The sequence below is a fragment of the Cyprinus carpio genome, chromosome A16 (genome assembly GCF_018340385.1).
Source record: "Cyprinus carpio isolate SPL01 chromosome A16, ASM1834038v1, whole genome shotgun sequence".
Lineage (NCBI taxonomy): Eukaryota > Metazoa > Chordata > Actinopteri > Cypriniformes > Cyprinidae > Cyprinus > Cyprinus carpio.
In genome coordinates, this window is record NC_056587.1 from 23,367,985 (window position 1) to 23,380,484 (window position 12,500).

Here is a 12,500-nt window from a genome sequence, read left to right on the forward strand (position 1 = left end):
ATCTGTCCATCTGTCTGTCTGTCTGTGTGCCTGATTGTATTTCCATCCATCTATCTGTCTCTGTCTTTTTGTCTCCATTCATCTGTCTGTCTCTGTCTGTCTGTCTCTCTGTGTCTGTCTGTCTGTATGCCCATTTTGTCTTTCTGTCCATCTGTCTGTCTCTGTCTTTTTGTCTATCTCTATCTGTCTGTCTGTCCATTCGGTCTGTCGATCTGTTTGTCCATATGTCCGTCCATCTGTCCGTCCTTCTTTTCTGTCTGTCTCTATTTCCGTCTCTCACTCTCTGTCTGTCTGTCTCAGCTCGTACTCAGGCGTCTACTCAGTCCCTCACGTCGGATGGCGTTACTCTGTCTGCCGGACTCCTTCATTCAGAAGCAGCAATTGGACGCATCAATGGCCGACACGTTTCTGGAGCATCTGTGTCTGCTGGACATCGATCAGGAGCCGATCACTGCGCGTAACACCAGCATCATCTGCCCCATCGGTCAGTCACTGCAGTGCCACAATACACTAATTATTATAATTATATTATTTGAGGTACATATTTTACTCTGAATCAGATCATGCTTTCCCTGGGAATCGAACCCATGGCCTTGGTGTTGCTACTGTTTAAGCTACAGGAAAATCTCTTTTGAATATTTTTTATATTTTATAATTTCAAAAAAGGGCCCCCGCCTCCCGCTCCATCACCAAACTGCAGGAGATGGTGAAGGCTGGTATGGACATCGCCAGACTGAACTTCTCTCACGGCTCTCATGAGGTGTGTGTGTGTGTGTGTGTGTGTGTGTGTGCACTCGGTATTACACACTTTCAGCATCTCACACGTGTGTCTCTCCTAGTATCATGGAGAGACGATCCGTAACATCCGTAAGGCGGTGGAGACATTGACCTCTGACCCGCTGTACTACAGGCCTGTGGCCATCGCTCTGGACACCAAAGGACCAGAGATCCGCACTGGCCTGGTTAAAGGGGTACGACTGACCTGAGTAGAGGAGTGTGTGTGTGATTGTGAGTCAGACGATCAGTGTGTGTGTGACAGTCTGCAGACGCTGAGGTGATGCTGGAGCGAGGAGCGTCGGTTCGGGTGGTGACCGCAGAGGTGGATCGTGATAAGACGGACGGGTCTGTGATCTGGATAGATTATCCCAGCCTGCCCCGTGTGCTCAAGAAAGGAAGCAGGGTATTCATTGATGATGGGCTCCTCGCTCTCAAAGTCATGGAGATCGGTAAAATAAAAAAACATCAGCTCATAATCACAATATACTGTACATAATTTGTCTTGATGTAAACATTGACAAAGTAAGTTTTAATTTTTATGCGGACTAAACTGTTATTTATTGTTCTGCACCTACAAAACAAGAAGCCCTGAGTGATTGCAGACCATCTTTGATATTATTCAAGCAAGGTTTTTTACTCTAAAGTTGGTCTTAAATGTTAAGAAAATGAAATTTATGTTGTTATCAAATTCTAGATCAATGTCAGACAGTTTGATTATCCTCCGGACATTGCAAGGAAATTTTATTACATCTAAAAATAAAGTAAAATCAGTATTTTACATCAGTAAAAATATCTGGGCATTATAATTGATAACACATAAAATTTTGGCTCACATATTAATTATTTGAGACAAAAATTAAGGAAAGGAAATAGGGTTTTATTTTAGAAATCTGTTGTTTTTCACACTCCTGCTGCAAAAGAGATTTTAATCTCAGTAAGTTAAAATTTTTTCACCCCTGATGAATGAAGCATTTCTTGTCTCCTGAACTCTTCTTCTTTAGGTGAGACTTGGGTGGAGACTCGTGTCGAGAACGGTGGCACTCTGGGTAGTCGTAAAGGTGTGAATCTGCCGGGGGCAGAGCTGGTGAACCTGCCGGCGGTGAGCGACCGTGACCGAGCCGACCTGCTGTTCGGTGTGGAGCAGGACGTGGACATCATCTTCGCCTCCTTCATCCGCTCGGCCGAGGACGTGAGGGCCGTGAGGGAGGCGCTGGGAGTCAAAGGACAGAACATCAAAATCATCAGCAAAGTGGAGAGCAGACAGGGTGTTCAGAAGTGAGGCTCAGACACACCTCATGCTTGCAAACTCTTCCCCATGTTCCAAAGTCTTGAACACACTTCCTCCATTCACGTTTCCACACGCTTCAACATGTTTCCACACGCTTCAACATGCTTCCTTATGTTTCCAAAAGCTTCAACTTGTTTCCACGTGCTTCCACACACTTCAACACACTTCAACACACTTCAACACACTTCAGCACGATTCACTTCAGCACGATTCAACATGCTTCAGCACACTTCAACATGCTTCTACATGCTACCACGTTTCCACTCTCTTCCACATGCTTCAACACTCTTGCACACATTTCCACATGCTTCCACATATTTCCACACGCTTCCACGTTCAGTATGGTTCCACACACTCTTGCTCTCTTTTTCCTCAAATCTTGACATTTCTCACGGTAGTTTCGAGGAGATCCTGAAGGAGAGCGATGGCATCATGGTGGCCCGCGGTGACCTGGGCATCGAGATCCCGGCAGAGAAAGTTTTCATTGCGCAGAAGATGATGATCGGACGCTGTAATTCTGCAGGAAAACCTGTGATCTGTGCCACACAGGTGCGTCATATGTGATTCTGGTGATTAGCTTTTCAACAATAAACTAATGAGAATTTTGCTCATGCAAATCAAGACTGTGTGCTTATTAGATCAGCACTTATAAATAAATGTATAAGACTAATTTAAATCTAATGTATTTAATATGTATAATAATACATATCTATAATATGTAATTAAAATTATATAAATTATATTTCAAATATTTCATTAAAATAACATTTAAAATGATTTAACCATATAAATAAAATATATACAATTATGTAAATTCCCTAATTTTCTGTAAATGAATGTTCTTTAAGTTTTAAACTTAAAGAAAGAATTTACATGACCTTTCTATTCATTTGTGAATACAGGGATTTCTTTTTTTTTTTTTTTTTTTTTTTTTTTTTACATAGTTTTTCCATGAAGTATAGAAATCAGTTTTTTTAATTTCCTTCATACATCCCAGTTTCCAAGAACAGGTATTTCTTACTTTAGAGGAGAAACTGATTTGATGAGAATGTATTCTGATACTGACAGCTGATGTTGAGTGTGTTGCAGTGCTGCGCTGACACATTGCACTGTGTGTGTGTGTGTGTACAGATGCTGGAGAGTATGGTCCATCACACGCGTCCCACCCGTGCAGAGAGCAGCGATGTGGCCAATGCGGTGCTGGACGGAGCCGACTGCGTCATGCTGTCTGCAGAAACGGCCAAAGGACACTTCCCTGTAGAAGCTGTTGCCATGATGCACTCGGTGTGTGTGACTGTGTGACCTCTGACCCCTGACTGGACGTCACAGCCGTCTCACTCTCTGTCTGTGTGTGTGTGTCAGATCTGTCGTGAGGCTGAAGCGGCCATCTTTCATCAGCAGCTGTTTGAAGAGCTGCGCCGTTTGACCCCACTGAGTTCCGACCCCACAGAGGTCACAGCCATCGGAGCCGTCGAGTCGTCCTTCAAATGCTGCGCTGGAGCCATCATCATCCTCACCACATCATCGGCAGGTACACGCACACACACACACACACTCACAACACACTCACACACACTCACACACACACACACTCACTCACACACACTCACACACAAGCACTCACACACACTCACTCACACACACACACTCACTCACACTCACTCACTGCGCTGGAGCCACACACACACATCATCCTCACCACACACACACACCGGTACACTCACACACACACACACACACACACACACACGTCACACTCACACACACATCACTCACACACACACACTCACACTCACTCACACACACTCACACACACACACACACACACACACACTCACACACACTCACACACACACACACACACTCACAATCACACACACACTCACTCACACTCACTCACACACACACTCACACACACACACACACACACTCACTGTCACACACAGACTCAAGAGACAACTCACGCATTGTCTTTCTTGCAAACATGTTTTTCACACTCCACTCACTGTCTTCATCATGTGGTTTATGTTTCACACTGTTTTTGGGACTGACTCTCTGTCACACTCACACTCACACTGTGTGCAGGTCTCACTCACACTCACACACACTCACACACACTCACTTTCATTTCACACTCACACACACTCGATCATCGTCCACTCGCTCTCACTCCGATCATCGCTGTGACGCGTACACGTTCAGGTGGCACACTCACACACACTCACACTCTCAATCACAGCTCACTCCGCGGCGTTTCCACACACACACACACACTCACCCCGCCCTCTTCACGAGCTCCAATGAGACAAAGAGACAAAGGCATTGTCTTTCTTGCTGACATCTGGGCTGATGATGTGGACAAGTCTCTGTGTGACGGCTTTGATATCGTCCCTCGCTGTCCGATCATCGGACATCGTTGAGTGTGGCCCGTCAATCACAGCTGTGTGTGTGTGTGTGACATCTGTGTGTGTGTGTGTTTGCGATGTGTGTGTGTGTGTGTGTGTGTGTGTGTGTGTGTTTGTGTGTGTGTGTGTTTGTACAGTATTTGTGTGTGTAACGTGTGTCTGTGTGCAGGTAAAGCGCGGGGTTTCTTCACAGTGGGTGATATGGTGATCATCGTCACCGGCTGGAGTCCCGGATCTGGACACACAAACATCATGAGGGCGGTCACTGTGCCCTGAACCACAGCCTCTGATTCGCTGGAGTCACTGATTGACAGTTCTGTGCTAATTAACTCTCATTATGTGTGTCAGTGTTGATTTCTGCTTCACTTACAGCCTTTATATGTAAATCAATTTCTATAGCAATAAATGAATGAAATAAGCCATTTGTGATGTTTTTATTTTCCTGTGATGATAAACTGCAAACACGCAGTTCCTCCTCATGCTGAGAGCAGCACACGCGTGTGTGAGTCACCACAGACTCCTGATATTTAACACCGCTATTTTGTTAAGACTTTGAATTGGTACAATATCAAAAACTAACCAAACTTGACTAGTACATTAAAAATAAAATAAAAATAAATAAATAATTAGATAAATCACTGAGAAACTTAAAAACTTTTTAGGTATAATCAAATTGACTGAGCAAATCATTTCAACTTAAATTATATTAACCTGACAAAAACAACAAGAATCTGAACTTAAAAAAAATAAGTTGAAATTGGTTGAATTAATTTCATGAATTAAAGTAAAGGAAAACAGCTCTAAACGAATATGTGTCTGGATTTTGATGTGAGAGACAACAGGAGATGCACTTTTTCACTGGAGGAAGTGTTATTATGGATTATAGACTCTATGTATTTGAGTTAAAAACGTCTTAATGCTGGATTTGTTTCAGTTTTTGTCTTCTCCAGATGTTCACTGATGGACTGGAGTGCTGTGGATTATTGTGATGTTTTCATCAGCTGTTTGGACTCTCATTCTGACGGCACCCATTCACTGCAGAGCATCCATTTGATGTCTCCAGATCTCACCTTGACGTCTCACAAACCTGATGAAGAAGACACACACTCATCTACATCTCAGATGATCTGAGGGTGAACACATTTTCATTTTTTTGGAGAACTACTCCTGTAAAGATGCTGCTGTTTTTGGTGGTTTGTATGTGATGTTTGAATGATGAAGCAGGAGTCAGAGCTTACATTAAAGCTTTTAACTTTTGACAATGAGTGTGACTGTTTGTTCACGTAGACGCTTTTGGATCAGGTATGTAAGAGTTAGTTTTGTCTATCTCATATTTATTTGTATAGAGCTGTTCACTTTGTTTCAAAGCATGCAGCTCTACAGACAATCACAGTGTTAGTGTTTATAATATCCGAATATCATCATGTCTTTACTGTCTCATTTATCAGATCAGAGCTGGACAATAATATAGTTTACATTTTGTCATAGGCGTATATATCCTAATATAGAATGTGACTGTGAAAATGATCTCAAGTGTGTCTGAAGCTCCAGCTCGAGATGAGAATATATACTGTATTTAAACCTCTTCTGATGAATTCATCATGTGTGCTTGAGCTTTTGAATCCTTCTTTTTTTATTTATGAAAAGCTCTTTCTAATAGTGAAATAATTTATTGATATCCAGATCGATGTGAATATGAGGCTGTTTGTGTATCTGGCTCTCATTATGATTGCGAATTTCTTAATTGGCTTTAGATGTTCAATGTCAGAGAAACAGACATCAGTGACTAACAGCTCTCTCTCTCTCTCTCTCTCTCTCTCTCTCTCTCTCTCTCTCCTCCCGCCTCCGTGTCGTCATGGTGACGCGCCGGTGACGCGCACTCATACCTGAGCCGCAGAAGCGCGGACTGGAGCCGGTCGGGCACGCGGGTGACAGGGATGCTGCTGCTGCCATGGCAACAGACATTCACGCGCTCACACATTAATTTAATGTTTATTTAATACCACGTTCGTCCTTCCCGTCACGCGGGATCCGGCATTCCGACGCTGCGATCGCGTGAAGCTCAACAAGTGACAGTGATGAATGCGAAGGAGCGACGCGAGGCGCGCTGGATAAACGCCTGATAATCGTGCGTTTAAAGGGGGCAGATGAATCACGCGCGTCTGACAGCAGCTCCGGTGCGTTTCTCATCCGTTTCTCCTGTTGCGCATCTGATGATGATGATGATGATGTGCGCCTTCACACGTCTGACTGACCGGTGTGTGTGTGTGTGTGTGTGTGTGTGTGATTGGCAGATGAATGCCCTTTATCTGTGTCGCTCCTTGACATCGTTCTTATATAAGCGCGTCGTTGAGCGCGAGACATCACCGTGACAACACCGAATCACGGAACCCGTGACCGTTCGGAGATGCTGACCGGTGTCGGAGCGGCTGGGAGCGCCTGGGCCTCAAGGACAAGGAGAAATGAGGAGAAATGACGGACGGCGCGTGAAGAAGAGCGCGTCAAGGACGAAAGGGGCGTCAGCGACGCGCGCTAATTCAAGTGCGTTCGACCGCGATGAGGAGCCGTCGGGGGGCAGCGCGGCGGGGCGAGGCGTCCTCCGGAGGAAGCGTGAAGGAGAATCCGTCGTTTTACCGGCGCTGAGGTCAAACTGACCTGAGCTCGTTCTTCAGCGTAATGACAGATCAGAGACAGAACAGACCCGTGTTTATCTGACAGAAGAGCAACAACAGGTCACTGTGTGCGTGTGTGTGCGTGCGTGTGTGTGTGTGTGTGCGTGCGTGTGTGCGCGCTCTCTCGCTGCTGGCGCTGGCATGGATGGTGGCACCGGGGCTTCCGCGGGCACGGACCCTCGCCCCGCTCGGAACGGGGACTCTAAGCGGCGCAGTAAGAGCAGTCTGCCGTCTCCCGGTTACCGTCTCTCCCAGGCGTCTCTGGAGGGGGACCGCGGGGAGCCGCTTCCCGGGCGCCGCCGCCTCTCCATCATGAGCTCCACGCGCGACAGCGGCCAGTTCCGCCCGGGCACCGCAGCCGGAACCCCGACCACCCCTCTGCCCCTGCCGCTGCCCCACGCCGGCTCCGCCCCGCCCACCGTGCAGCGCTCCGTGGGCTTCGCCGCATCCCGAGCCGCTCTGGCATCCACCTCTTCCTCCACCGGCACCGGGATGGTCGTGGTGGCCGCCGGTCCCGAGACTACCACCACCACAGCGGCCGGGACCCCTGAGGCTGGTCCGGGGCTGGACGGTGAGGATTACAGCTACTCGAACCAGTCCACCTTCATCCAGAGGCAGTTCGGAGCCATGCTGCAGCCCGGCGTCAACAAGTTCTCCCTCCGCATGTTGGGCAGCCACAAGGCCGTGGCTCTGGAGCAGGAGAGGCTCAGATCGGCCGGAGCCTGGATCATAAAACACAAAAACAAATATAGATACACACACACACACACACACACACACACACACACACACACACAGAGAGAGAGAGAGAGAGAGAGAGAGAGAGAGAGTCTGTTTGCACCTGTGACTGACATGTGTCAGTCAGTGATTTGATTACTAATTCAGCCAGATAACTGGACTGGTCAAAAGTTTGGAGTGAGAGATTTGGTAATGTTTTTGAAACTAGTCTCTTCTGCTAACCAAGACTGCATTTGTTTAATTAAAAATAGTAAAAAGTAAAAGTAAAAATGTGAAATATTATTACAATTAAAATAGCTGTTTTTTTTAATGTGAATATCTGTAAAACTGTCATTTATTTCTGTGCTCAAAGCTGGATTTTCAGCATCATTACTCCAGTCTTCAGTGTCACATGATCTTCAGAAATCATTCTAATATGATGATTTGATGGTCAAGAAACATTTCTGATTATTATCAATGTTGAAAACAGTTGTGCTGCACAATATTTTTGTGGAAACTGATACATTTTAATTTTTAGGATTCACAGATGAATAGAAAGTTCAAAAGAGCAGCATTTATTTTAAATAGAAATCTTTTGTAACATTAGAAATGTCACTTCTGATCAATTTAATGCATCCTTGATGAATAAAAGTATAAACAGTTATAGTAACCCCAAACTTTCACTAACTGTCAGCATAAAGTTTTTCCCAAAAGTTAATATGAGCTTAAGTGTGTTGTGTCCAGTTCAGCTCACTATTATTTCGATAAAGTTGAGATGCACTTGTCGTTGATGTCAGACATTCTAATGATTCTTTGAAGTCTTGAGTGTGTATACGTTTTTTGTTTCTTCAAATGATGAATATTCTGTTCATTTTAAAACTGCATGTAAGTGGTTTTAGTGCAGCAGGTGATTGACAGGTGAGCAGGCATGTGTCCAGTGATGTTTCTGTGATGTTTCTGACAGACTCCAACTGAGTTTCAGTGACCAGATCACAGCGTTTTGTACGTGATTCACACCTGTCTGTCTCTGAACAGATGTTAATACCAGCTGGAATCAGATGTAGAGACAGACAGCAGACTAAATTAATCATACAGACAGACAAACACAAACAGATAGGCCTATTTAAACTTAAACGTGAGATTAGGCTGTAGCTGCTGTTCTTTACTCTGGTTTGGACTCAAACTGTAGAATAAGGTGATTGGCTTCTTATGGACCCCTGCTGCCCAGCCCTTCAGTAATCCAGTCAAACCTGCAACTCTAAATATAGTTGCAGTTTCACACTGGAGAATTTACACAAACACACACTGAGCACTGGCTCTCAGACAACGGACAACATCTTCTGGATTCTGGGGGGTCACTAGGGCATTGCTAGGTGGTTGCTAGGGAAGTCACACATGTGTGCTGCAGGTGTAATTAATGTTGTGTTACAGCAGACAGATAGCAGAGCAACATCTGAATATGCATATGAGCACAATTAGTCTGTCTACTGTCAGAAATTAGCATGGATCAAATATTCATAATGTGATGCATTATTCATCCAATGTATGCATAATGCATAATTCAATCAGCTACAATTTCAGTTACGTTAAACTGGAACTATGAATAAAGAAATGAGGCAGAAAAAGTCAGTCAGATGGTTCAAACTCGCTCCTGTCCGTCTATTGGAGATTATGAGCAGATTATTACTGATCACTGATTGAGCGCACACACTTGAGTGAGGGAGTGTGTGTGTGTGTGTGTGTGTGTGTGTGTGTGTGTGTGTGTGTGTGTGTGTGTGTGTGTGAGTGTGTGAGCCCAGACCTGCTCAAATGTCCCAGTTTCTCCAGAAATGGTGTATCATCAGGATGTTTGAGCTGTTCGTAGTGTGACAGCAGCCATCATTACAAAACACAAACTCACATTCACACACATGCTCACACAAACTCACTCACACTCACATGCACTCACACACAATCACACTCACTCACACTTACTCACATGCAGTTACACTCACTCACATGCAGTCACAGTCACTTACACTCCCTCACATACAGTCACACATACTCACACTCACTCACATGCAGTCACACTCACACTCACTCACATGCAGTAACACATACTCACACTCACTCACATGCAGTCACACTCACTTACACTCACTCACATGCAGTCACACATATTCACACTCAATCACATGCAGTCACACTCAGTTACACTCACTCACACTCACTCACTCACTTACACTCACTCACATGCAGTCACACATACTTACACTCACTCACAATCACTCATACGCAGTCATACTCACGTGCACTCACTTACATGCAGTCCCACATACTCACACTTACACTCACTCACATGCAGTCACACATACACTCACTCACACGCAGTCATACTCACGTGCACTCACTTAAATGCAGTCACACATACTCACACGCAGTCATACTCACGTGCACTCACATGCAGTCACACTTACACTCACTCACATGCAGTCATACTCACGTGCACTCACATGCAGTCACACTTACACTCACTCACATGCAGTCATACTCACGTGCACTCACATGCAGTCACACTCACTCACATGCAGTCGCAAGTTTACACTCACTCACATGTAGTCACACTCACTTACACTCGCTCACATGCAGTCACACTCACTCACACTTACTCACATGCAGTTACACTCACTTACGCTTACTCACATGCAGTCACACTCACTTACACTCGCTCACATACAGTCACACATACTCACACTCACTCACATGCAGTCACACTCACACTCACTCACATGCAGTAACACATACTCACACTCACTTACATGCAGTCACACTCACTTACACTCACTCACATGCAGTCACACATATTCACACTCAATCACATGCAGTCACACTCAATTACACTCACTCACACTCACTCACTCACTTACACTCACTCACATGCAGTCACACATGCTTACACTCACTCACACTCACTCACACGCAGTCATACTCACGTGCACTCACTTACATGCAGTCACACATACTCACACTTACACTCACTCACATGCAGTCACACATACTTACACTCACTCACACTCACTCACACGCAGTCATACTCACGTGCACTCACTTACATGCAGTCACACATACTCTCACTCACACTCACTCACACGCAGTCACACTTACACTCACTCACATGCAGCCATACTCACGTGCACTCACTCACATGCAGTCCCACTCACTCACACGCAGTCATACTCACGTGCACTCACTCACATGCAGTCACACTCACTTACACACTCACATGCAGTCACACTCACTCACACTCGCTCACATATAGTCACACATACTCACACTCACTCACATGCAGTTACACTCACTTACAGTAACTCACATGCAGTCACACTCACTTACACTCGCTCACATGCAGTCACACATACTCATACTCACTCACATGCAGTCACACATACTCACACTCTCTCACATGCAGTCATACTCACTTACACTCGCTCACATGCAGTCACACTCACTCACACTCGCTCACATATAGTCACACATACTCACACTCACTCACATGCAGTTACACTCACTTACAGTAACTCACATGCAGTCACACTCACTTACACTCGCTCACATGCAGTCACACATATTCACACTCACTCACATGCAGTCACACTCACTCACATGCAGTCACACTCACTCACACTTACTCACATGCAGTTACACTCACTTACACTAACTCATACGCAGTCACACTCGCTCACATGCAGTCACACATACTCACTCACATGCAGTCACACATACTCACACTCTCTCACATGCAGTCACACTCTCTCATATGCAGTAACATTCACTTACACTCACTCACACTCCCTCACTTACATGCAGTAACACTCACTTACACTCAGTCACATGCAGTCACACATATTCACACTCAGTCACATGTAGTCACACATACTCACATTCACTCATGCAGTCACACTCACACTCACTCACACACAGTCACACTCACTTACACTCACTGACATGCAGTCACACAAACTCACACTCACTTACATGCAGTCACACTCACTTACACTCACTCACACTCACCCAGATGCAGTCACACTCACTCACATGCAGTCACACATACACTCACTCACATGCAGTCACACTCACTCACATGCAGTCACACTCTCACATGCAGTCACACTCACTTACACTCACTCACACTCACTCACATGCAGTCACACATTCACTCACATGCAATCACACTCACTCACATGCAGTCACACATACTCACACTCTCTCACATGCAGTCACACTCACACTCACACACACTCACTCACTCACACAGGATCACATACAGTCACACTCACTTACATGCAGTCACACTCACTCACACTCACTCACATGCAGTCACACTCACTCACACTCACTCACATGCAGTCACACTCACACTCACTCATATGCAGTCACACTCACTCACATGCAGTCACACTCACTCACACTCACACTCACTCACTCACATGCAGTCACACTCATACACATACAGTCACACTCACACTCACTCACATGCAGTCACACTCATTCACTCACTCATATGCAGTCACACTCACACTCACACTCACATGCAGTCACACATACAGGAACCAGTTGAGTCCTCTGCACAATCTGACTTTGCTGCAGCCTGGAATTGAACTG

The 12,500-nt window shown here is 45.4% G+C and overlaps 2 protein-coding genes across 2 annotated transcripts in view; both read left to right on the forward strand.

Annotated features, from left to right (window-relative positions):
- Nucleotides 1-4,888, forward strand: part of LOC109106294 (pyruvate kinase PKM-like) — a 7,284-nt gene extending 2,396 nt beyond the window's left edge. Inside the window, exons 2-10 of the mRNA XM_042773333.1 lie at nt 301-488; nt 667-760; nt 840-971; nt 1,040-1,226; nt 1,779-2,052; nt 2,464-2,614; nt 3,197-3,349; nt 3,428-3,661; nt 4,558-4,888. Of these exons, the coding sequence (XP_042629267.1) occupies nt 301-488; nt 667-760; nt 840-971; nt 1,040-1,226; nt 1,779-2,052; nt 2,464-2,614; nt 3,197-3,349; nt 3,428-3,661; nt 4,558-4,746 (1,602 nt within the window). The 3' untranslated portion in view covers nt 4,747-4,888. The remainder of the gene's footprint in view (nt 1-300; nt 489-666; nt 761-839; nt 972-1,039; nt 1,227-1,778; nt 2,053-2,463; nt 2,615-3,196; nt 3,350-3,427; nt 3,662-4,557) is intronic.
- Nucleotides 4,889-6,707: 1,819 nt separating this feature from the next.
- Nucleotides 6,708-12,500, forward strand: part of LOC109105461 (potassium/sodium hyperpolarization-activated cyclic nucleotide-gated channel 3-like) — a 19,269-nt gene continuing 13,476 nt past the window's right edge. Inside the window, exon 1 of the mRNA XM_042773308.1 lies at nt 6,708-7,891. Within this exon, the coding sequence (XP_042629242.1) occupies nt 7,284-7,891 (608 nt within the window). The 5' untranslated portion in view covers nt 6,708-7,283. The remainder of the gene's footprint in view (nt 7,892-12,500) is intronic.